At 40.4% G+C, this 26,464-nt stretch overlaps 1 protein-coding gene across 1 annotated transcript in view; it reads right to left on the bottom strand.

Annotated features, from left to right (window-relative positions):
- Positions 1–25,499, bottom strand: part of Cdc14b (cell division cycle 14B) — a 63,590-nt gene extending 38,091 nt beyond the window's left edge. The window contains exons 1-4 of the mRNA XM_013018455.1: positions 25,408–25,499; positions 24,526–24,601; positions 21,075–21,167; positions 6,977–7,053 (exon numbers count right to left, since the gene is read on the bottom strand). Of these exons, the coding sequence (XP_012873909.1) occupies positions 6,977–7,053; positions 21,075–21,167; positions 24,526–24,567 (212 nt within the window). The 5' untranslated portion in view covers positions 24,568–24,601; positions 25,408–25,499. The remainder of the gene's footprint in view (positions 1–6,976; positions 7,054–21,074; positions 21,168–24,525; positions 24,602–25,407) is intronic.
- Between the last annotated feature and the right edge of the window lie 965 nt (positions 25,500–26,464).

Raw genomic sequence — 26,464 nt, 5'->3', positions numbered from 1 at the left:
CCCTTTACCCATTTCTCCTTTACACACACACACACACACACACACACACACACACCCTTTACCCATTTCTCCTTTACACACACACACACACACACACACACACACACACACACACCCTTTATCCATTTCTCCTTTCTGGTTATTTTATACTATTACAAGATAGAACTATTTGGATTTATTAAGCCAAAAACAAAACAAAACAAAACAAAAACACCCAACCTGATGTACCTGCAGCCACAGTCCTTATAGGAGAACCTTGGCTGAACAAGACTGCTAATGGGCCATCATTTGTTGTGCATACATTTTTTTTTCCTAAAAACTTACACTGCACAGTAGATTTTAATTCCTGCCCAAGATCTAAGGGTTAAGATTATTAATTTGTGCAGGATACACCCACAGTGAGAAAAAGGAGCACTTCCTCACTAAAAGTAGGCTTATGGAGCTTAAAGTGCCACTGGCTGATTAACTTGTTTGGAATTACTGAGTCACAGCTCAGTAATTTGTAATCCTAGCTACTCAGCAGGCGAAGACCAGGAGAACACTGGTTTAATGATAGCACAGGCAGAAAAGTCTACAAGACTCCATGTCCAAATTAACCAGACAAAAGCAGTACTGGAGGAGTGGTTCAAGGGGTAGAGCACCAACTGTGAGCAAAATAGTCGAGTGTGAAGTCCCTGAGTTCAAGCCCTTGGTACTATCACACACACACACACACACACACACACACACACACACACACACACGAATTACTGAGTCATGTTAATATCATAAAGATTGGACACAAAGTTTTACTACATTTTTTGTTCTTTAGGATTCTGGATCTAATAGTTTCTTTTCTAAAAGTTAGGAAGAGCTGTGGTATATGTATCACGGTGGTAAAGCATCTGCCAGAAGTTTGAAACCTCGGTTTGATCTCCAGCACAGTAAGATGGATGGTTGATTAGTAGCTAGACACATAAAACACACATCTTCAGCCACTATTCACTCTAACACCACCAGAACTTCTAGGGATAGGTATGATTTTGAGAGGTGGTAATTGCTGGTGCAGGTTTTGAACTTGGGGCCTTGTGCTTGCTTGACTGCTTGTTTGGCTAGTAAAATAACACTTGAGCAATACCTTTAGTACAGCCCTTGATGACTATTTTGGAAATGAAGTCTCTTGGACTTTTCTGCCCTAGCTGGCTTCAAATTCCCATCCTCTGTAGCTCAGCCTCCTGAGCAGCTAGAATTGCAGGCCTGAGTCACAGAAGCCTGGTGATAATTTGTGTTTTTTGAGGTCCTCCAAAGCTGAGAGGTGTAACTTGGCTCACTGGTAGAGTGTTTTACTAGCCTGTCTAAAACTCGAGCTTCTGTTCTCCATACTACAAGAAAAAACAAAATCGTGACATCCTCCAGGTGAATGTGATTTATTTTCAAGTTTATGAACCACAGGCAAATACTTGTTTTGTACAAATAAGTTTTTTTTTTGCTAAAACATTTTTATACTAGAAAGGTAAGGGAAGAAAAGACTGTCTGTCACAGGTAATATGATGACTTCTCAAACTGAATCCCAATTACTTTATGTCTCTCCTCCATTAACACTAGTTGTTCTTGTAACAGAAAGTATTACTAGCAAGTAAAACCTTCTGAAACTACTCATAATTCCTACTTTAGTTAAGGGCACGCTGATTCAGTGTTCTAACGATTTTGATATACGCATTTGAGAACCTACCAAAGCAAGGCCTGCTCTATCCCGTACCGTCTCAATGTACTCTTACTTCATGTATCACCCTATCCTGAGCAGATGACAAGCTTATGTTATTTCATAATCATCTCCAACACCTCATTTCTTCCACCCAAGCAATCAGCCTCCTCAACTACACAGAGGAACAATCTGGGATCTGGACATAAGCCTTTGTGACAGAAAACAATACTTATCACCAAGATCACTTAACTTGGAAAAACAGATGCTTCTCAAGAAAAGCTGTTCAACAGCTTCAAAACTGCGAAACAATGTCAAATACTTTCATAATAACATATTCCCGATGGCCAAAAACTGCAAGTAACTCGTATCTATCAAGATGATAGCAGATAAAATAAAAACTGTAGTATACTCATACCATGGAGTGCTTAAAAAAAGCAGTGAAAAAAATGAACTGCCACAAGCAGACAGATTTCATATATATATAACCACTTCCAGAGCTCCCCAAGATACAAACTAAGGATTCCAGACATAAGTGATTCAAAGACAAACAAGAAGCCGGGCACCAGTGGCTCACATATGTAATCCTAGCTACTCAGGAGGCTGAGATCTGAGGATCGAAGTTCAAAGCCAGCCCCGGCAGGAAAGTCTGAGATTCTTGTCTCCAATAAACCTCTAGAAAACTGGAAGTGGTGCTGTGGCTGAAGTGGTAGAGCACTTGCCTTGGGCTGAAGAACACAGGGACAGCGCCCAGGCCCAGAGTTCAAGACCCACAACTGACCCCCCAAAAAAACAAAACAAGACTAACTGAGGATGGTGAAAGTCACAGTAGCAGTTCCTTGGCAGGAGTTAATGATCGACTGCAAATGGATGGACAGGAATCCTGGGGGAATGTTCTAGATGCCGACATGTGGCAGTTACACACACCCATGTGAAACTGGACTGTGGGCTTCAGATGAGTGTTCTCGGGCTGAGCTTACAGAGGAAGAAGAGGTAGAGCAGGCAGTACCCTCTGGGTTCAATTCCTAGCAACACACAGAGATTTTTTTTTAAACAAGATTAGTGTTTTCTTTCAGAACTGTATTTAAGTTATAGGCTCACTCTGAAAAGGGAGGAGGAGAATGAAGTCACCACGTTTAGTTAAGGGCCAGGCACCATACCAAGGGCTTTACTGCTAGAAGTGCCTCCATCTGCACAAGGCCTTTCCACAGTATTCTTCTTCTTTCTGAGTCGACCAGGGTTCAAACTTGCAAAGGACCACAGACAACAGTGGCAATTCTCTCACTCAACTGATGTCAACAAACAGGCAAGCTATCTCAAGAAATTAAATATAATTGGATAGATTCTAATTATTATAACCACATGTTTTATGTTTTGAAACTCAAAGAACTATTGTTAAGCTTAATTAAATCTAATTATCTATCAATACTGAACATAAAAGAAGTTTGCTGAAAACTAATGCTGTTCTTCCTTTTCTTTAAAGTTTTTATTGTACAGGTGACGCACAGAAGGTTCCAGTTACCCTACGTCAGCTTTTTCCCTCCCAGGCCCTGACACACAAGTGAGTATCACTGCTGAACTCGTTCTGTGCTCCCCCTTCTCCTCCAATGCCATTCTTTTTTGTTTTCTTGTTTTTGTTTGGCTGGTAACTGTGTTTGAACTCAAGTACTAGCTTAGCTTTCTCACTTATAGTTAGAACCTTACCACTTTAACCACTTCTCCAACCCTGGTTTTTGCTGGTTATTTTGGAGATGGAATCACAGGATTTTGCTATGGAGGCTGGCTTTGTTTGAACTGAGATCTTCTGTATCTCAACCCAATAAATAGTACTGTGGCTGCAGCATAAGTACTATTCTTCCATAACCTCATGTTGGTGATATTTGTGTTACGTGTATTCTATATACTTGGAGGGGTAAGGATTAAAAAGATGTGATGTAATTTATTTCAAAATACTATCAAATCTTATGCATTCTAATTGGCCTATTCTCTTCCTTTACTCCCTCACCCACCTGAGTGTGTGTGGGGGGCAGGGAGACAGACAGACAGACAGACTGGGCTTGAACCCAGGGCCTCCTGCTCTTGCTGGGCTTTTCCATTCACAGCTGGCACTCTACCTCCTGAATAATGCCTCTAGTTCTAACTTTTTACTAGCTCCCTGGAGATAAGAGTCTTAATTTATCTGTTCTGGCTGGCTTCCTACCTCAATCCCATCAACTGGCTCATCTCTTTACTAGAGAAAGGGTCCCATTACAGCCTATGCTGTTACATTGAACCTTGACTCTCATGCTTTAACCTCATAAATACTGAGATATAAGCTTGTGCCACATTCCTGGCTCCTATTTTCTAATTAGTAAGTTCAATAAAACAGCAAAATGTGATATAGTGTCAATTTTAATATTTTAAGTCCATCACAGACTGATACTTTCATTAAAAAATACTGTATAAAAGATACAAATAGTATACCTATTACATACTTGCAATACTAATCTTATTTTTGTAAATTAAACTTCCAGAAACATGAGAAAAAAATATAAAGCACAAATCCAACTTCTTTCCTACTTTGGTTCTGTAAGACTTTACTAAATTACTATAAACATCACTACAATCTATCTCTCAATTTCTGTATACATCTCATCACATGCTACTGACAATAAGTTCATAGCCTGGCACAACTCTAGTTTGAGAAATACTATCTTAGATAAATTAAGTACTCTGGCATCTCTGGCTACAGAGATTCAAATTTCACAAAGCTAACTAGCTTTAATTAAGTCATTTTTTTTTCTTAAAGAGAAAACAGCTGGCTGGACCAGAGAAACAAGCTTCATTTCTCAGTGTTAAGTTTCAATCACGTCCAACAAGGTGACAAGCAGTAACATTTTATTCAGCATCTGTTATGTATGTATGTATTTTGCTGGTCTTGGGGCTTGAACTCAGGGCCTGGATGCTATCCCTGAGATACTTTTGCTCTAGGCCGGTACTCTACCACTTGAGCCACGATGCCACTTTCGGCTTTTTCTGAATAGTTTATTGAAGATAAAAGTCTCATAAACGTTCCTGCCTGGGCTGGCTTCCAATCAAATGGCAACCCTCAGATCTCAGCCTCCTGAGTAGCTAGGATACAAATGTGAGCCACCTGTGCCCAGCTTCAGCACCTGTATTTAAATTAACATAAAACTTCTTTTCTATACTAACAGTGTGTCATGGATCCTTACTTTGATTCTATGAAATGATTGAACTTACTTATATTTTAAGACCTTATACTGCAAACTATTAGAATGTTGCTATGAAGGGTTACTACTGTAAAGGAATTCTGTAGAACAAAATTACCAGTGCATCAAGAGATGACCAATGTACCTCTGCTACAGAGACCAGCATTTCTTATAAAAGAATCATGGTTGCCACTAAAGCTGAGAAGATAATGGTATACACTTCAGTTTAGTACCTGCATTTTCCCATTAATAACACAGTACTTAACATGATCTGTTAGCTAGGATGAAAGGATAATACTGGTGTTAATTCGTATATTTTGTTCAATAACTAGTGCATTGTCCTCCATCCATTAATGAATCCTGCAGACCACCCCAACAAATCTCTTTCCACAGAGCAAGTTCATGGATGACCCACTAGAGTTTGGATTGTTTTGGTGCTGGTACTGGGCATGAACTCAACGCCTGGGAGCTGTCCCTTACCTTGTTCACTACAGGGTGGCACTCTACCTCTTGAGCCAGAGATCAGTTTCCAGATTTTTGGTGATTAATTAGAGATAAGGGTCTCATAGACTTTCCTGTCCAGGTTGACTTACAACTCCAATTCTCAGCTAGGTTGACAAGTATGAGCCACTGGAGCCTGGATTCCCTGCAGTTATTTGAAAAGAATCTGCCTACAATTAGGGAGCTACACCCCACATCCACAATGACATCAATAAGATTCATAACTTTATGTATTCAAGGATAAGGCCAGAACGTTCAAAATTGAAGTACTCCTCGTATGTTATTATGAAATAACAATCAGAAACAATGAACCAATGTGAAGAAAAGAAAATGTGATTGTCAGTTAATAATGAAAATATCAATAAAGTAGGCAAGAGTAAAACTGCTCCAGTTAGTATCCACCAAGCACCATAAAGTACTTAAATTTTATAGCTAAGTACTTTGCTAAAGAAGTAGAGACCTTAAAATTTTGATTCAAAGAAATAAAGTACCAGACTCCCTTGATCCATACCCTTTTAAAGATATTCACAATTTTTCCCCCAGTCGTGGGGCCTCAACACTGGGCCAGGGCGCTGTCCCTCAGCTCTTCAACTCAATGCTAGCGCTCTACCACTTGAGCCACAGCGCCACTTCTGGCTTTTTCTGCTTATGTGGTGCTGAGGAATCGAACCCAGGGCCTCATGCCTGCAAGGCAAGCGCTCTACCACTGAGCCACCTTCCCAGCTGGCAATATGATTTGAGTATTTGGAAAGGCATTATTATCTCCTAGCTCCACCTCCATGACATAGCAGCTTACCTGGCAGTGGTTCCACAGTAACAACCTCTCACTTACTACTACCTCTTCTGGCTAGGTTCCTAGGAAAATGGGGTCAGTTTTGCCTCGGGTTTTGCTCCTGATTTCTGGGCAAAATTACTGCTTAGCTCCTCAGTGGTAATTCTGGTGCCATAACTCCAGGATTGGCAACTGGTTTCAAAACCTATTTTTCGTCAATACCAAGGGATTCTCAATTAGGAGACATGGGTTCCCTCACTCCACCCTGACCACATACGGTGTCCGTCACTGTGTGGACATACTCTGGACTCATCACTGGGGTGGGAGTGGGGCAGTCACTGGCATCCAACAAGCAGAGATGCTGTTAAACTTCCCATGATGCCCAATACACTCTTCATAAAATGCCAGCAGACTGGTGAGAACCCTACATCCGTAGTGTTACTTGCACCCACCCTAAAAACACGTATTAGCAGAAGGTTGTTTTTCAGAAACAGCTAGCAAGGTATTGCTGGCAAGTGTCTGGTTAAATCAATCTGTCAGATCATTCTTTTTTGTGTGTGTGTGTGATGTCATGGGGCTTGAACTCTGGGCCTGGGCACTGCCCCTCAGCTCTTCAGCTCAGGGCAAGCGTTCTACCACTTGGGCCACAGCGCCATTTCTGATTTTCTGGTGGTTTTTTGGAGATAAGAGTCTTATGGACGTTCCTGCCTGGGCTGGCTTTGAACTGCAATCCTCAGATCTCAGCCTTGTGAGTAGCTAGGATTACAGGTATGAGCCACCAGAACCCAGCTATGAGACCATTCTTATATTTACCTGAAAGGAATATAGGATGTATCTCCAAGGATTAATATTCTGTATGCTTCTTCTGGAGTCCTCCCCAAATATATAACCTACATTTAAAAAAAGAAGAAAAAGGCAATTTACTTTTAAATAAAGATTCAACGCTATCACTATGAAGCAAATTTTCTACAATTTCTAGTCAGTCAGCTACATGGGGCTGAAGCCTTTGCAGGGACCCTTAGCCCCTCAGGACTGGATTCTTAGTCTGCATATATCATCATAACTGGTTTCTATTGTTTGCCTATGAGCCTAGATTAGTAAATCTGCAGAGCAACCTTTTGAGGAAAGTATGGCATTGTAAAAACCAATCCTCCAAGTCGAGATGTTAGAGTGCTACAGGATTTTATCTCATCTCCTTCCAGGATTTCACAGGGTGTTCTGGTGAACTCCTCTGAACTGACAAACAAGCGGAATTGGGGGTTGGAAGTGAACACACAGAAGCAGATTTTTGGGGAGGGGAGGCCATGATGCTGGGGATGGAACCCAGTGCCTTGTAGATTCTGGGCAAAGGTTCTGCCTCAGAGCCACATCTCCTGTCCAGAACAAAGCTTTGAGTTAACACCATCCACATTGCCTGTGTAACTTACAATGCTGTACATTTCCCATAAATGGTTTCATTCCCATCTTTTGCATTTAGAACCACACAGTATGTTTCAATTTTCATCTGGTAGAATATGTCAAAATCTATTCTTTGACACAGGAGGTTCATAAGTGGTATTCCCTGCATTTCCAAACATCTCTTCTTGTCTACCTAGCCATTTATTGTTTGATTGGGTATAGGATTTTTCTTGGTAGTCCTTTTCTCTCAATTACTTACACTGTTCCAACATAATTTTAATTTCTAGTACTCTAAAAATATTTGAACCTCTCTTTATAAATGTGCTTTTCCTAAGAATTCGAGAATCCAAAACCTTCACCTGCATCTCTCTAAATAAACATAGGTGTCAGCTCACAACTCCCACTGAGGCTACCCAGAATCTTCCTGAAGGGTATTTTCCATTCATGTAGAATAGAAATTAGTAAAATCAGGCAGCTGTATCATCACCAAATACCAAAACTTACTTTGAGAATACACACGTAAAAATGAAACCACTAGACTAGTGGTAGAGTGTGCCAAACGTTTAGCACATACAAGGAATCATTACAATATTAACTACAAACTTTTCAGCCCCGTTACTTAACATTATATATGCCAATTATTCCTCAGCCAAACTAAGAATTCTGAATGAGGGCCCATGCCTTGCTTCATTTTAACTCCTGGTCCATATATCACCCATGATACCTATGATACTTAGGGAAAATTTAATACCTCAAAAAAAAGTTGATAGAAATGTAAAAATATCTTTAGTCTAAGAGCAATTACTTTTAAAGCAAAATCAAAGACTCAGCAAGGAGCTTTGAAACAAAGATATACCTCAACACAATTGCTAGTTTTCAGAGGACATCTCACCAATTGTGTTGAGAGGACATTTTTCTAATGTCTAACTTCTCTCTGAATATAATTTTGTCCCATTTATTCTATAAAAGACAAGACTAGAGAACTGTTATTCACGTATTTTAACACATATTAGTATATAAGCCAATAAAATCTCTAATAAAAGAACAATCAGAGATGAAAGCTGGTGGCTCACACCTGAAATCCTAGCTATTCAGGAGGCTGAGATCTGAGAATCATAGTTCAAAGCCAGCCCAGTCAGGAAAGTTCATAATACTCTATCTCCAATTAACCATGAAAAAACTGGAATGGCACTGTAGCTCAAGTGGTAAAGCACTAACTTTGAGCACAAGAGTGGGGACTGTGCCCAGGTCTTTAGTTCAAGCCCCATAATTAACAGAGAGACAGACAGACAGACAGAGACAGAGACAGAGACAAAGAGAACAACCAATCACTTCAGCAGGGCATGGTAGTGTATGCTTGTAATACCCATAGGAAGTCAGTCTTTGTTACATAACAGCCCTGCCTCAAAACAAATATAATAACAATTCCAGGAATAAATGCTTTGTTAAATCTTACCTAATATCAAACAAAATTTCAATATAATTCATATAAGATTATAATTTACCTTGAACTAATCACAAGAATATCATCTAAAGCCAGGCATTAGTAGCTGTAATACTAGCTGTTCAGGAGATTGAGAACTGAGATCTCAGTTCAAAGCCAGCCTGGATAGAAAGCTCTATGAGATGCTTATCTCCAAATAACTACAAAAAAACAGAAGTAGAGTAGTGGCTTAAGTAGTCAGCCTTGAGCAAAATCCTAAGAGAATGCCCAAACATACTGGGACAAGATTGAAAAAGAATATTATCTGTAATTCTTATCCAATAGCTTGTATTTTTCAAACATATTTGAACATACCTTTCTTCTCTAGCTTACACCTTTTAAGCATCAATGCATCAAATGACTATTTTATTATTTAGAAAAACAGCTTAAGTTCAACTGGCTTCATGAAAGTCATGTCCAAACTTTTCATTTGGCATCCTTTTCTAATTCTCTCATTCCTGTCTAGTCCCTGTGTATGTCCTGTCTCATCTAAGAATTAGATGAGATGCCAGAGTCTGGAGCTAGAATGTCCCCTTGCAGGCCCTCATGCTGAAGGCTTAGACCACTGCTTGATGCTGCTGGAAGGGGTGGGAATGTCGCTGGGGTCTGCCTGTAGGGTGCTCTTTCTTTTACCTTCCCAGTGTCATGAAGGAAGCCTCCTAACTCACCACGTGTTCCTCCCTCATCACAGGACCAAAAGCAATAGGGCCAATGGACCAGAGAGAAACCTCCCAACTTGGGAGACAAAATAAGCCTCTCTTTATAAGACAACTGCTTCCATCATTTGTTATAGTAATGGAAAGTTAACAACCCATCAGATACCTTCAATAATTTGTTCCATTGTACTTCAGTACTTCTTAGCAGATCCAATTCAAAAAAACAAAACCAAAATAACGCTCCATCATCTAAGAACCACCTGGCCTTTGATAAAGACAGGAAAGCAAGCAGCAATTATATGGAAGAATGGTAGTCGAACATTTTCCAGCAAGAAGTATATTTTGGGGGGAATACTAGGGTTTGAACAAAGTTTCATGTTTATAAGCCTGGTATTCTACCACTCAAGCCATACCCACAGATCTCTCATTTGTACTTTGAAAAAAAGTCCCATAAAAGGTAAGTCTATATCAGCAGTTGCTCCAATTAATGAGAAGGTAAGTTTGTTACTATGTGTGTATGATTTCAATCAACTAATGAAATAAAACCCAGAGAAATCTTCAGGATTTCTCTAAATTTCTAAAAATCTTCTCTAAATCTTCTGTTATGTATGCTTTTTTTGTTCAATGCCACTTTAGGATAATTCTTCCTACTCAAGATTGTTTCTGTATATGTGTTTTCTGGTTTAATTATACAAATTGCAATGGTATCATTTCCTTGTAGCTTTCAAAATAAAAAATTTTTAATACATTAAGTAACTGGGTTAGCCATGGAATATAAGCTCAACTGATAGAGGAAAAAGAAAAATGTAACATGTTTTTCTATGTGAAGGAAAAACTAAATGTTTATAATTTTAAAATTGTTGGGAGATAGCTATATATAAATAGATAAAAATACAATGAGATAAGCCGAAAGCAATTTACAGATTTGGACTTATAAACATCCGAGGTAGTTGGTAGCAATCTGTGTTTGTTTTTGCTTTTGTACCAACTCATCTTCCCAATTCAAAAGATAATCAAAAATAAATTTACTCTAAATTTATTTCTTGAGAAGCTAGATGCAGTGGCATGTACTTTGTCATCTCAAGTACACCGGAGGCTGAGAGGATCCAAATTCCAGGCTACCATGGAAAAAAGCCCCCATTTCAACAAAAAAGGCTAGGTGGGTTTGGTGGTGTGTACCTGTCATCCTACTACAGAATATAAAGAAATGGATCACAGTCCCAGCCAACCTGTACAAATAGTAAGATCTTTTTTTTTTTTTTTTGTCGATCATGGGGCTTGAACTCTGGGCCTGGGGACTGTCCCTCAGTTCTTCAGCTCAAAGCGAGCGCTCTACCACTTGAGCTACAGCGCCACTTCCGGTTTTCTGGTGGTTTACTGGAGATAGAAGTCTCACGGTCTCTCCTGCCCGGGCTGGCTTTGAACCGCGATCCTCAGATCTCAGCCTCCTGAGTAGCTAGGATTACAGGCGTGAGTCACCAGCGCCTGGCAGTAAGATCTTATTTCTTGAAAGAATGATAAGACTATAGGACACTATATGGAATGTTAAAAAAAAAAAAAGAAGCAAGAAACAAATAAAACAAAATAAGCACAAAGAACTGTAAGTGTGGCTCGATCAAGAGCCATTTAAATACTCCTATAATTAAAAATTATTAAATTAGTAAACTAAATCAATATGATTTTATTGGAGCATGACACTTCTAAAATGCATTCACTATTTATTTTCATCAGAATGCCCACACTAATTCCACAGAGCTATTTTGACTAAAGAGCTGCATAGCTGGCTTCCACGGGAGCCCCAGAACACCCATCTCCTGGTGGTCACGCAGCACAGCCTCTGCGTGCGGCCCCTGCAGAAATGACAGAGCGACTCCTGAGGCCAGGTCACAGCTGACACCAGCCTGCCTTGCTTCCCCGGGTGCCTCATGCTGGGTAAAGCTGTTACTCTGGGAAGATACTCAGCAGCCCAATGGTAAGGAACTGCGCCTCCTGCTGAGATCCCTGACACTAACGCATAGGCAGATGAATGTGGACCCTCCAGACACCTGCAGCCCAGGGAAGACGCCAAACCAGACCCATCCCAGAGAAGCCATTCATGCAAACCTACCCACAGAATGTTTACTGTTGTCTTACGGGGAATTTACAATAGATAAAAATAACAGTATCTTAACTATCTATGATCTATCCAATCTACCCCAGCAATGAGGAGATCACTTCAGTTCATAAGTGAATGAAGGAAACAGGCGCTGGTGGCTCACACCTGTCATCCTAGCTACTCACAAGGCTGAGATATGAGGATCGCAGTTCAAAGCCAGCCCGGGAAGGAAAGTCCATGAGACTCTTATCTCCAATTAACCACCAGAAAACTGGAAGTGGCACTGTGGCTCAAGTGGTAGTGCACTAACCTTGAGCTGAAGAGCTGAGGGACAAGTGCCCAGGCCCAGAGTTCAAGCCTCACAACCAACCAAAAAAAAAAAAAAGTGAATGAAGGAAAAAAACCCAACTATTCCAGAGAGAGGGCTTAGGAATGCTTTGTTATTTCTCTGAAAAATGAGGATTATCTCTGAAAGAATAAGTAACAATTTCATAAGAATGAAATACTAGTATTTAACTAAATACCGTTACCTGGGTTGCTGCGGCTCAGGACTGACATCAGGAGGCTGAGATCTGAGGATCACCAGCAAAAAGCCAGAAACAGAGTTATGGCTTACATGGTAGAACTCTGGAGTTGAGGAAAAAAGCTAAAAGACAGCACCCAGGCCCTGCGTTCAAGCCTCAAGACCAGTACCAAACAAAGATTTAGAAAAGAGCAACAGGGGGCTGGGAAGGTGGCTCAGTGGTAGAGCGCTTGCCTTGCAAGCCTGAGGCCCTGGGTTCGATTCCTCAGCACCATATAAGCTAAAAGAAAAAAAGCCGGAAGTGGTGCTGTGGCTCAAGTGGTAGAGCGCTAGCCTTGAGCTGAAGAGCTGAGGGACAGCAACCAGGCCCAGAGTTCAGGCCCCATAACTGGACCCCCCAAAAAAAAAAAAAAAAAAAAAGAAAAGAGCAACAGAAGAGCAAAGTCTTGGGAGTGGCGTTACTAAATACAGGCATGGCTAGCCTGGTAGAATGCTGTTCAACGCAGTCCCAGGTTCCTGGAAAGCTAAGGGAAAAGGTCCTGTGACCCTGGAAGTCTTGGTGGCAGCCTAAACATTAAAACTGTGTCTATTTATTTTAGAATAATAACACTCAATTCTAGACTTCCTACTACCCATGTTTACAGGACTGTCTGTATAATCCAATCCTGTGAGAATGTCTGATGTTGGATTATTGACCTGCCTTTCCAAACTGGGAGGTGCTCAGTCAGTGGCAGACATGTAGTAAGTTTTAGACTGAATAAAAGGCTCACACAACTCCATCACCCATTATTTTAGGCCTCAAATAATGAAAGCCCAATTAGACATGTGTTTACTGCTGTCCTTACATACATTTTGAGGGTTTAACTACAAACTAGCAAGCCTTTGGTACAAATTTCAAAATTAAAACATCAGACCAGTCATCACATTGCAAAGTTAGGAACAACAAAAGGCATTTCAACCCCAACAACAAATGTAGCAGCTTGAGAAATCAGTATACTGTTTTAGAATATTCTTTATGTAGAAATGTCACAGTGTTTACAGCATGTAAAAATTCTTGTAACTATTTTCACATGTTAGCCAGATGACTCATCTTTCCTAGGCCAAGAATTTGATTGACTGTTAAAAAAAGAAAAAAAATTCCTTGATTAACACAGAATGTTCGGGAAATCAGGCAAGCTCATATTCAAGTGCTAAAAGATCAGCAAGGGAATGTGTGTACACATATACACCTATTAAACTACATGTACATATACATATTAAACAATTTTTCATGGTAAATAAAACCACTTTCAGAGTTCCAGCACAAACATTGGCAAGAAAATATCATAAATCACTTCTTAAAAATAATCAGATGACCTTATATAAATTCCAAAGGCTTTAACTTTTCAAATTACTTTCATTATATATACATATTGCATATACAATTGGTATAATGACCCTCAATGTTAACAAAGGAAAAGTCTCCAATAGCAAACTTATCTCTACTGAGGCTAGACAGCTAATAAAAATAGCAAATTGTCCCCGGATGCAAGAGCAAGTTGGACATACTGTTTTGAGGAGGGACATTTTTAAAGCAACACAAAACCTTTGTTGTTGTTTTTTTTTTTTTAATGAGCTCTAATTTTGAAGCATGGGAAGATCTACAGGCATTTAAAAATACTCTGTGGGTTACATAAAACTGGCAGTTTGCTACACTCTGAAGAGTGGCATTAACTGCTCATCCAAGATCCAGTGCTTAGTGGAGATGGAAAAGCACCCTCAGCTCAGCCCTTATTTATAGACCAGAAATCCTACCATCTAAACAAGGACTAACTAGCATGTGCCGGTCACCCTGAAGGTAAAAACACAGGATGGCATGCAAATGGTTACAAATGAACTAACTGCAGATTTATGAGGAGCTCAAATAATCTAATTCTGCCCAGTGCTGGTAGCTCACACCTATAATCCTACTCAGGAGGCTGAGATCTAGGAACTGTGGTTCAAAGACAGCCCAGGCAGGAAAGAATTTGAGACTCTCCAAGAAACTTCTCATAAAAAGCTGGGAGTAGCATTGTGGCTCAAGTGGTAGAGTACTAGCTTTGAACAAAAAGAGCCTGAGGGACAGTGCCCAGACTTGAGTTCAAGCCATGGAACCAGCGCGCGCGCACACACGCACACAATTCTGTAGAAGGATAGAACCATAGTCCAACAAATTAAGCACCAGGAATTGGGTACTTGCAATGAGGCGGGGGCGGGGGGGGGAGGCATAGACTAATGAAGGGAAGAAGGGTGGGTGGGAAAATGCAGTCAAGAACTCATGGTACACACCACAAAATTAAGAAAAGCAAGGGAAGGGGTGGAAGGGTGAAGAGGGTGCCACATGTACTCATAAACGGCTTTGTTAAATGGCACTTCCTTTGTGAAACTAAAAGGTAATTTAAAAACTATTTTAAATGAAACAAGAATGGGATCTAACAGTCCCAACAGTTCAGCAGATTTGCAATTAAGGATCATAAATGGCCAAGGGTAATTCAGGGTATTGCCAGGCAGCTAGCTCACCGGGGGAGAGGGGAAAGAACCCATGAAGTGGGAGGAGGGCAGCAGCCCTGCATGGCAGTTGCTCAGGGCAGGCCTGGCTGCTATTTATAACTTCCGGGTTGTTTTCCCCTCCGGCAGCCACCTGAACCCTGGACTGCTCTGAATCCAATGTAATTGATTCATTTAAAAATTGGACCACAGGTTCAAAAGATCATGAGTAAATAACAAATGAAGTCCCAAAGCGCTTACTGTAACTGCTGAGGCAACCTCAGACTTAATGCAATTGAGGATTCTACTCAGATTGCTGAGTTAGTATATTCTTAATTAGTATCATAATTTTCCATATAAATGTCTTCAAGGTAAACCACACGGAAGGCCATAAAAACTGCTTTAAAAATAAAAAGTGGGAGATAAAGTTGACACTTTATTATAACTAGGTCTACCAAAGTAATTTATTAAACACTAGAGTAAGGTGAATTAATGCCAAGTTTCTGTTGTGTATTTTACCCTCAGAATGCATTCTATTTATTTTAAGGACAGAAAACTTTGGAAATGATGGACAGTTTTCTAGGCTAGGCTATGGAAGAACCAACTGATGTAGATTTGGGGGAAAATGTTGTGGACAGAATTATGTTATCAAAGCTGAAAGCCAGGAAGACAGAACAGTAAGTGTTATGTTTTAAAAGTAGATTTAAGCTATGAAAAGGGTAGAAGAAAACAGGAAATAGGCAATGATATCTAAGAGGGAGAAGGGAAGAGAAAGAAGAGAATGGAAAAGAAGGAAGAAGAGAAATGTGTCTTCTGGGCATCTATGCCTCATGCTTTTAATCTTATCTACTTAGGAAGCTGAGGTCCAGAGAAGTGAGCTTACAAGTCAACTGAGGCAGAAAAAGTACTGAGATCCCATCTCTAAAATAAACAGCAAAAAACAAGAATGGAAGAAAGCCTCAGGTGGTAAAGCACCAATCTAGCAAGCAAGCACAAGATCTGAGTTCCAACTCAGGTAGATGAAATTTAAAAACACACTAATAGAAAATTGCCGTGCATTATTTAAACACTCAGTAAATGTGTTCAAATCCACTAAAACTTAATTTTTATCTGACTGTAAAACATGTTACAGAAGTATTGTTTTGTAGCTATTAAAACAGTATTTTCAAAACCAACAATGCAAAGAAAATTACTGCTTTGGGTTTCAGGATAACAACCTTAACTGCATGGGGGGGGGGGGGGGGAGGATCTCTGCTCCACAAAAGAAAACCAGATGAGAGTTGATGGCATAGGTCAGGTTGTAGAGCAGAGGGCCTGCCCAGCAGGTTCAACGCCAAGTTCAAACCTCGGTACTGAAAAAGAAAGGAAGGAAGGAAGGAAGGAAGGAAGGAATGAAGGAAGGAAGGAAGGAAGGAATTATTAGAAAAACATTATGCCAAAACACTAATAAAACTGATTGGGGCAAATACAGCCAAGTATCACTTAGAAATGAGGACACAGTCTGAGAAATGCAAGCATCACAGAATGTACTTACACAAACTAGTCCTGCTCTGATTAACCACCAGGCAGAGCATCTTTCCTAAGACCACTAGCATTAATATGTTCCTTGTTGGGGAACACATCACTATGCAGCACCTGGGTATTGGAAACAATTCTTTAAAACATTAGATGAGGCTGGCCATGGTGGTGTACACCTGCAGTCCTAGTACGTGAGAGGCTGAAACAAGAGGACTCCCAGCTGAAGGCAGTGTCTACCACACAGCAAGACCCTGTCTCAGATTTAAAACAAAAAAGACAACAGATCCTAGAGAACCAGTTAATGAGAAACTAGACAACATATGAACAGCATCAAAATAACACCTACCCAATACTTTAAGTCATAGGAAGAAAATCATACACTGAAGGGACTAGCTGGTTAACACCCAATCTAATGGTCACTTTCAACATCATTAATGGGAATCTAAATATGATATGTTTTCTGAGGTAATGCAGCATTTGCTATTCAAATTTGTGAATATAATTTCCAGTTCACAAGAAATACAAAGGATGGAATACTTGCATAGAGTTAAATGTCATCAAGTCAAAAAAAATAACAAAACAATGAATAAATTCAAAACAAATATTTTATAAGAAAACAAGAGATTAAGAATAACAGAACCCGGGCACTGGTGGCTCACACCTGTAATCCTAGTTACTCAGGAGGCTAAGATCTGAGGATCCAGGTTCAAAACCAGCCTGGGCAGGAAAGTCTGTGAGATTCTTATGTCCAATTAACCACCAGAAAACCTCAAGTAGAGCTATGGCTTATGGTGGTAGAGTGTTAGGTAGCCTTGAGCGGAAAAAGCTCAGGGATAAAACCCAGACCCTGAGTTCAAGCTCCACAACTAACTTTAAAAAAAAATAACAGAAATTAAAATACACAACAACGACATGCAGATGTTCCTGGGTTATATAATTTTGACACTTTGGACCAACTTGGTAAATATGAACATAATCTGGGTCTGAAGATAAAAAATGCATACTAAGGGGCTGGGAAGGTGGCTCAGTGGTAGAGCGCTTGCCTTGCATGCCTGAGGCCCTGGGTTCAATTCCTCAGCACCACATAAGCAAAAAGAAAAAAGCCAGAAGTGGCACTGTGGCTCAAGTGGTAGAGCGCTAGCCTTGAGCTGAAGAGCTGAGCAACAGCACCCAGGCCCAGAGTTCAGGGCCCAGGACCGGACCAAAAAAAGAAAAAATGCATACTAAAGGAATAGTCATTGACTTTAAAAAATGGGGAAAATAGTAGTAAACATAAAACTAGTATGTGTATACATCACATTAAGTCCAGTTGCTATCAATGTAAAGTCCTTTTCTGAATTTCTCAAGGACAGAGACAAGTTCTGTGTAGGACCTTTCTTTTTGGGAGCCAGCCCTGGGGCTTGAACTTGGGGCTTTAGTGCTGTCCCTAAGCTGTTTTTTGCTCAAGGCTCGTCTTCTTACAACCCAGCCCCTCTTCCAGATTTTTTGAACAAAATGACAAAACAAGATTTTGCATTGTTATTTTCAAAATGCTTTTTAAATCATGAGTTCTTTTGAAAAGCCTATTTTCACTTGAAATTGCACCTTTACCTTGAAATGACAAGTATCAAAATCTGACTGTCATGGGACAGACAGCAAACTTAGTTCCTAAAACAGAATGGCACTTATTTTTGTAAAAGGAAAATTCATCCTTCAGCTCTTTCAGTGTCTTCAGTTTTAGTTCCACTGTTGAGATGGTTGAACTGGTAAAGGCATTTACCAGGTAATATCATATAAATCACAGTACTTTGAAATGCACTGGAGACAAAAGAAAAGTCAAATTGTTTCTCTCCCTTCTCACAACACAGAAGAGCCTGCCCATCTGACAAGGAATGACAAGAGAACAAGAACGATCTCTACTTTGTGAAGTTTCTTTTAAAACACTTTTGAAAAATGGCCAGTGTCTATGGCTCCTGCTTATCATCCTGGCTACTTAGGAAACTGAGAATGGGAGGATTGCAGCTCAAGGCCAGGCCAGGCAGAAAAGTCCAACCGATTCTACCTCCACAAAAGGAAGCTGGCTGGATATGGTGAGAGGCCTGAAACCGGCAGATTTCGGTCCATACCCAGGAAGGACATTTACCTCAAAAACAACTGGTGAAGACTGGGCCTGGTGGCATGTGTTGTGAGGCAGAGTACCTCCTTGGTAGGCACACGGCCCTGAGCTCACGCTGAGTACCACCAGAAATGCATAGTTACGATGGTGATTTATTTCTATGCCCCAAAGGATTTTTTCACATTCTCTCTCCACCCCATATTAAATTCTTTCACACACAAAGAATAAATGAAACATAATTCCTTTCAAAAGCCCAGAATTTAAAAGGATAAATATTTTTGTTTTTTTCTGGTGCATATAACATCATGCCCACACGTGAATTTTACCCGGTCCCTGGCAGGGTAGGCAAGCACCCTACCATGGGGCTCTACCCCAACCCTGCACTGTGTTCTTTGTCATGATTCTTCTTTCAGATTTTGTTTTTGCTTTAATAAGTACCATATCAAACCAATTACTAAAAACCTTTACTATCTCCAAAATTCCTCAGTGAGGTCAGCTTAAGTTGTTAAGGTTTCTCTCTCTAGTCTTTAATCAGAGGATTTAATCAACTTCTAACAGATCAAACCCTCACTTCCTTTGATGTTTTATCTTTTGAAGTATTTACACTGTATCTCGAACACTTTTCTATTATTAATGAGCTTAACAAATTTTCTTTCCTTGGAAGTCTTTCTCTACTTCCCTATCCCAAATCTTTTAGCTGTCAGTCATGGCTAGTCATAGCCTCTTTTGTCCTGGTAAACCAACATTCAAACTAGCTTGCCCTGGCATTTTCCTAATCAATCCCTGACCTGAACATTTAAAATCCTCAAGGATTTCTCAATCCAAATACATAAACTACAAAAAAAACAAAGCTTCTGGAATCAAAACATAACCACAAACCAAAGTTATACCAAACTAGGAACAGATATGTCAACCAACTGTTGGCAAATACATCAAGAGTTTATTTTTCTTCAATTGTAGGCAAAAAACAAGAGCAATGGGCTGGGGGTTGTGGCTCAGAGGTAAAGCATATACTTAGTATATATGAGGCTCTAGATTCTGTCTTCACCACGGTAAAAAAAAAAAAAAAAAAAAAACAGCAGTAAGATTAAAAAAGGTTAATTTCTAATTGATAAAGCCTGAGTGTTGTTTCCTACTGGCCTGGGAAAGAACCTTTTGAGGCGCTGTTCACCCTGAATTCCACCCTGCTTCACCCTCTGAAAGACTTCTCAGACCCGTAACAAGTAACCCATCCAGAAGCAGCCGCACAGAACTTACGGACTCTGAACCCAATGTCTGAGAACTGCTCCAACCATCCAGGGTAAAGACAAACCCACCAAAGATTGTTTGCCATTTTTGTTAACACACCAAGGACCAATTCCTGAGGGTTCCATTTAATGCTTTATCAACCCCCAAAACTCTGACTGTGTCAGAGTTACACAGAGTTTTCTGTGTGAAGGTGCCATGATCGAGTTTAATCCACAAGGTTTTCTCCCCCTGATGAGTGGCCAAGTAATGGGACATTTAGTCTCATTTCTTGAAACATCTTTCCCTCCTTTCTTGGGATACTGCACAAACTTCTTTTTTAAAAGGATTTTGCTGCCAACATAAGAAACACCAAGAGATTACAACAAAGCAACCACAACTAAAAAGAAAAAAATCAAAATTTAATAGACATAATAAACAACCTGTGTTTTATGCTTTCAGGGATGATGACAAAACGAAAGTTTTCTTGGACTCATTTCTCTACTTTATGATATTTTTTTTATTTTGGTGTTTTGGGTTTTTTTTTTTTTTCAGTTTAGGGATTGACCCCAGGGTTAAATACATGCTAGGCAAATGCTATACCACTGAACTACAGCCTAGACCTATTTCTTGAGCACAAACAGGAAAAGAACCCAAAATAAAGACCATCACTGCTGCTGAGATATTTCAAACATTAAATTCAAGTATTCAGTTGCAACTTCAACTATTCCCACCAATTTTTGACCGATTTATTCTTATAAAACTCCTGCTTATTAAACTGTAGACTAGAAAATAATTGTATGTAGCAGTGGTACTCACTGAGTCACCCACAACTTGTGGGTGGGGACAGGAGGGGAAAACTGGGTGTGAGGAAAGAGTGACACTATCCAAAAGGAATGCACTTCATTACCTGACTAATGTAACTGCAAGCCCTCTATAGATCACCTTTATAATAACAAAAAATTAAAATTAAAATTTTGTAAGGAGGGGAAGGCTTGAGATGGGGTTGAGGGTATAGTGCAGAAGAGTTTGTTTAATATAAGCACATTTGTATAACAAGTGCAAAGCCTTCAGACAGAGCAAGCTGGAAGCGTGAAGAAAGAACATCTAAAGAGAAGGGGCATACCATACCCTTGCTGGACCTGAAACAGAGAGGGAGGAAAAAACCTGCCCATTACTAAATCACAAAGCACACTTATCTCCCGGGAATGTACTATTTTTAAAAGAATCACCATTGGTGGTGACCACAGTAACCTAACTGTACAATTCACTGGATGAATTCTAAGCCAATAAAAGTAGCTTGGGGGGCACTATTTGCTAACTTTAGGGCTAAACTGCAGCAACTCCTTCAAAGTAGTTGGTCAAAAAAAATCTTTTCACAATACACTAGGAACCTAGGTTAATAAGTACTTACCATATAACAGCCCATAAGGAAAGCAGCATTTGCTTGTTTTCTCTGATCAGAGCCAGTGAAATGAATAATTTTCTTCCTTATCATTGTAATGGACTGCATTAAAAATGAATAGTGGTTAGTGTATTTTCTTTTCAATTGTTAATTTCCTAAAATTTTACTTTGTGACAAATTGGTGATAAATTCCAAATCTCACAGCACATCAGCATTCATCTTATCTAGACCTCTGAGAAAATTAACATGGTGACCTCCCCACCACACACACACTCTCTCTCTCTCTCTCTCTCTCTCTCTCTCTCCAAAATGTCATGCAACCTTCCTATAAAAGATATTCTGAATCAGAATGAATTGAGCAGAGAGTAGAGAGGTAATAACTAGGTATGTGCTCAAAGCTACGTACCTCTGCGGCATTTCAAAGACAGGCCTGTGGAGCATTTAACTATGGCCAAATACTGACCTTCCCCAGGGATGCCCTATAGTGCTGTTTTTGAAAAGCAATGAAGCCACCCTCATAATATGATCCACAACTCATGACGTAGGAAACTAAGTAAGTACCCTAACATCTAAACCCAACAACAAAGCATAGGTTTCCTCCGGGAAAAAATACAAGAGGCTAAAATAGTGATGGGAGAAACTGCTCCCTTTCCCACGGTTAGGTTTTTAAAGAAATCTATTCTAGAAACCAATAAATCAAAAAGTTATACAGAACAAAGCAAAAACAATCCATGTGAAAGCAGGGCACGGTGGCTCACACCTACAATCGACTCCAGCTACAGGAAGGTCTCTGGTTCTAGGGAACCCTCGATACAAAATGAGACCTTCTCAAAACAAAACAAAGCCTGTGGTTTACAATCCAGACAGCAGGTGACCAGGGCAGTGGTGGGCTGAGGCTGCAACTGAAGAAAGCCTTCAGTGAACTCTTCTTGGGCTATAAAGTTTCTCTTGATCTGTTGAGAAGAGATACTACCCACAGGGATCAAATCTCTAAAACTTCGTTCATGCTCTGGACATACTTATTTTGTTGTTGTTTTCTATTTTTTTGTTTTGGTTCTAGGGCTTGAACCCTGAGCTTTTGTGCTCAAGGTTAGTTCTCTACTATTTGGGTCACAGCTCCATATCCAGCTTCTTGGTGGCTAATTGAAAATAAGAGTCTCATGGACTTTCTTGATCAGGCTGGCTTTGAACCTTGATCTGTAGATCTCAGCCTCTTGAGCATCTAGGATTACAAGCATCGGGTTGGACATATTTCTGTATACATATTGCTGGGGTATAGCTCAGTAGTACAGAACTTGCCTAGCATGCATAAACCCTGAGCTCTATCCCCAGCATCAGAAAAAAAATCAACAAAGTTAAAAATTTAAAAACAAGTTTTAACATTAATGGAGCACAGCTTTACTAATGCTGAGAAGCCATCAGCTCAGGAAAGGCTGCTGTCTGCCTATGTTTTAGTGTCCCATGGTGAATGTGAACATATGCTCCTTTCATGCTTTACGCAGAGGGACAGACCCAAGTTGATCAAAACAAACACAAAGCCCAATCAGCCATCTAGTAGCATAAGCAGAACACACTCTCCACGCAACTTTGATTTTGTTCAGTTTCGTTGTTTCATCACTGTTAACTGATAATGTGCCAGTTGCGTTAGAGGGTCAGCATACTACAGTGGTTCCACTAAATTATTTAGGGGTTGGTTCAAACCCGTTTTGGTTGATGCAAAGGACAAAAGCCCAAAACAAACTAGGCATGAGAGCAGACAACACACATACAATATGGAACTCTGGAAACTAAAGCACAGAAACAAAAGTTGGGAAGATTATTTTTAGCTTCCTAATAACTCTGTGGGAAACAAAAGATCTGCTACTGGCAAATGGAAAAAGGGGAGGGAGGGAGGGATTCAAATGTACAGGGCAATAAATCTTTACATTCCTATTTAAGACCGCTCAGGGAAAAGAAACAGCCTCACTATATCAATTTATAGTTGATACAGTTTGATGCTGCGGGAGGGGGCTCTTCTTTACTCATAAATTTTTATTTCTTTTGGTTAGTTCTCTAGTAGGTAACCCATTGAATATCAGTTGTTTCTTAAGTTCCTACAGTATTTCCTACTTAACTAGTTATACTAAGTTGGAACTTCTAGCAAGCAGTATAGAAATACTTCTTACTGTGTCTGACCAATAATTCAAGTGATTTAAAAGAAGCAAAGTGATACAACATTCAACAAGCGACTAGCCCTTGCTAGCATCTCTTCTTAACCATGTGTAGAGGGTCAGAGTGAAGAGTCACATGTAGTCCGATAATATGGGGATTTTGAGACAAGGAAGAAAGCATAGCCTATTTATCTTGCTATTTTTCTTACAGTCCTTTACCAGAATGGGGGCAGAAAGAACAATGACCAAACCAGGAAAGAATTTCTCTTGTTTGTTTCAGCTCCCAGTAAGGTCAGACAATAAAAGGCTTGTTTAATTTACCAGTTTCCACTTTGATTTTGTAAGGATTTGAGCATCACCAATTCAAACCAGAATCAGATAACCCAAACGTAGGGTGGGGGGGAGGGAAGTTCTATCCACACCCTAGAAAACAGAAGCTGAGTGTGATGGTGCACACCTGTAAGCCCTCTTAAAAACCTCAAGGCCAGCGTAGGCTGTACAGCATGTTGGAGAGGTACATATCAAGACCCAGTATCAAACAAAACAAAAATCAAGGGGAAAAATAGCTGTAGAAAGTACATATACTGTGACTTGAAAACAAAAAAAAAAATCGTATCTTAAACGTTACTTAAAATGAAACTTTGATGATGCTTTTAAAACATCCCCAACACTCATTAGTTCAAACTTTTTATTCCTTTCTTTTCTTTTTGAGTAATGGTCTTAAGGTCTCTAAGTCCAGGCTGCCCTCAAACTTCTGCCAGGGCATCCTGAGTGCGGGGAGGGAGCCTACCTCACCACCGCAGGCCTCAAAGGGCCTGAAGCCCGTGAGGCAGATGCTCTGCCACTGAGATGCAGCCCCAGCCTATGAAACTGTTTGTGTGCCAGTACTGGTGCTTGAGCTCAAGGCCAGAACCTCTTGCTTCACTTTTTTATTCACAGTTGGTGCTTTACCACTTACTTGAGCCACAGGCTCCACTCCCTGTTTTAGTTTTGGTTTTGCTTTGTTTTGCTTTTGCTGGTTAATTGGAGAGCAGAGTCTCTCAGATTTGTCTGGGCTTTGCCTGCCAAGACCACAAGCCTAAGCTCTCAAGCTCCTAAGTAGTGAAGATTGCAGGCATGAACCACTGACACCCAGCTGTGAGCCTCTGACACCCAGCTGTACTTTTCTATTTTAAGGGGAAAAAATACTTTCAATTTCTTTTTCACTTTTCAAAGTCTTTTAAAGGAAGATAGGTCTCCTTTACTCCCACCACCAAGATTAAGTGAACAATGAGTATTTAAGTCAAATCTCTTAAGTAAAAAGAGTTTACCTTGAGCTTCTTATTTAACTTGCAACAGTATCTGTAAACCATTGCCAGATTGAGTGGTCCAAAATCTGCGTAGAAACTTGAAAAATAAAAACATGTATGTTCTAGGTGCTCTGAACAGAAAAGTCATTTGGGGAATCTCTAAGATCAAACTATAAGAAGAAAGAATATACCGTACTAAATTGATACAAACCACACCATTCAAAAGTACAGCCCTAATAACAGAAGATACATTCTGATAAGGGATACCTAGTTAAATAGTTAACAACTGAGTGGTAGTAAGTGGTAGTTAAGTTCAACTAGCAAGTAGGAGTCTCTGGGGTCCAACCCAGCATCACAGGAAGTCCACAGTCCAAACATAATAATTTCCATATTGACACATGTACTGTGCACACCTTAATAGACCTCACTGAAGCACTGAAATGCACATGACTGGAATATCAAATGTTAAATGCTTAAATGCAGGAAGGTTCTCCCCACCCCCACCCCCAAGATCTGCTTTATTTTGGTGCCAGTACTGGACTCAGGGTCCGAGTGGCTGTCTCTTTAGCTTTTTGCTCAAGGCTGGCACTCTACCACCTGAGCCACACCTCTACTACAGGCTTTTGTTGGTTAATTGGACTTTCCTGTCCTGACTAGCTTTGAACCACCATCCTCAGACCTCTGCCTCCTAAGTAGCTAGGGTGACAGATGTGAGCCACCAGCACCTGGGCTCTAAAACTGTCTTATACCAATGGTTAAAAAGAAAAAAAAATCCTCCAGCAGTGGCCCAAATGATAAGAGCAATCAAAAGATTTGTAATTTTCCAAAGCTGCTTTACAAATATACCCTTAAGATTCTTCAAAAGAAAAACAAAAGCTACATCTGCTAAAAAGCAGTACTTACTTCTCATATTCAAGTTCATTATCTATGCTGAAATAATGTTCGCTTGCGGCACTCTTTGGTCTGCTGTAGAGAATGGCAAAACAAAGGCGATCTGCAATGGAAAAATTGTGATGTTCCTTCCTTCGGGTTATGAGCAAGCTCCTATCGCACCGCATAACTCTTCTGAGGTGAGGGCAAAACTTTGGGTTATTTTCCATGCAAATTTGAGGTGTCAGAGGTAGCAATAAAAAAATTCAAAACAGTTCAGCTTTTTAAAGGATAATAAACAATTTTTATTTTATTATTTTTTTGTGCCAGTCCTGGGGCTTGAACACTGGGCCAGAGTGCTGTCCTGAACAGCCCCACACCACCACCGCTTCAAGGCTACTGTTCTACTACTTGAGCCACAGCTCCACTTCTGGCAATTTTGGTAGTTAACTGGAGGTAAGGGTATCAGGGACTTTCCTGCCCCAGCTGGCTTTGAACTGTGATCCTCAGATCTTGGCCTCCTGAGTAGTCGAATGACAGGCGTGAGCCACCAGTGCCCGGCATAAACATAAACCAAATTTCTATGGAGGAAATTGCCTTTAATTTTAAGTGGTAGAGCAATGATTTAGTTCCTGAGGGAACCTCTCATCAAACTGGGAACCCTCAATTCCGCAGGACTGAGAAACTTCAGCAACCCACTGCATGCAGTGCACAGCCACCCACCTCACCAAGCTGACCTTTGCCAGCCAGCACCCTAAAGCTTAGCAAAAGAGGTACCAGTAAGGGTTTTTAAGAGAAATTGCTTGAAACTATAGAACACAACAAACCATCTGCACATCAACTCTGTTCAGGGAGTCGCTCCTTTTCAAAGAAATTCTTAGAACCACTATTTTGCTGTAGAAAACTTAGGCCAGTTAGTTCAGGGGCCACTGGGGCTTCTCTGAGGGCCTGGCCCGTGTCCACGGTAGACCTATGCAGGCTGCTGGGAGGGAGCAGCACAGGATCCCCCTCCTCCACTGCGCCCTCACCCCACCCCACCACCGCTGCGCCCTCACCACCCACCTCCACCGCGCCCTCACCACCCACCTCC

Source organism: Dipodomys ordii, unplaced genomic scaffold (assembly GCF_000151885.1).
Source record: "Dipodomys ordii isolate 6190 unplaced genomic scaffold, Dord_2.0 Scaffold40, whole genome shotgun sequence".
Classification (NCBI taxonomy): Eukaryota; Metazoa; Chordata; class Mammalia; order Rodentia; family Heteromyidae; genus Dipodomys; species Dipodomys ordii.
Note: the sequence above shows the minus strand (reverse complement) of the source record. Positions and strands in the feature narration are given on the sequence as shown.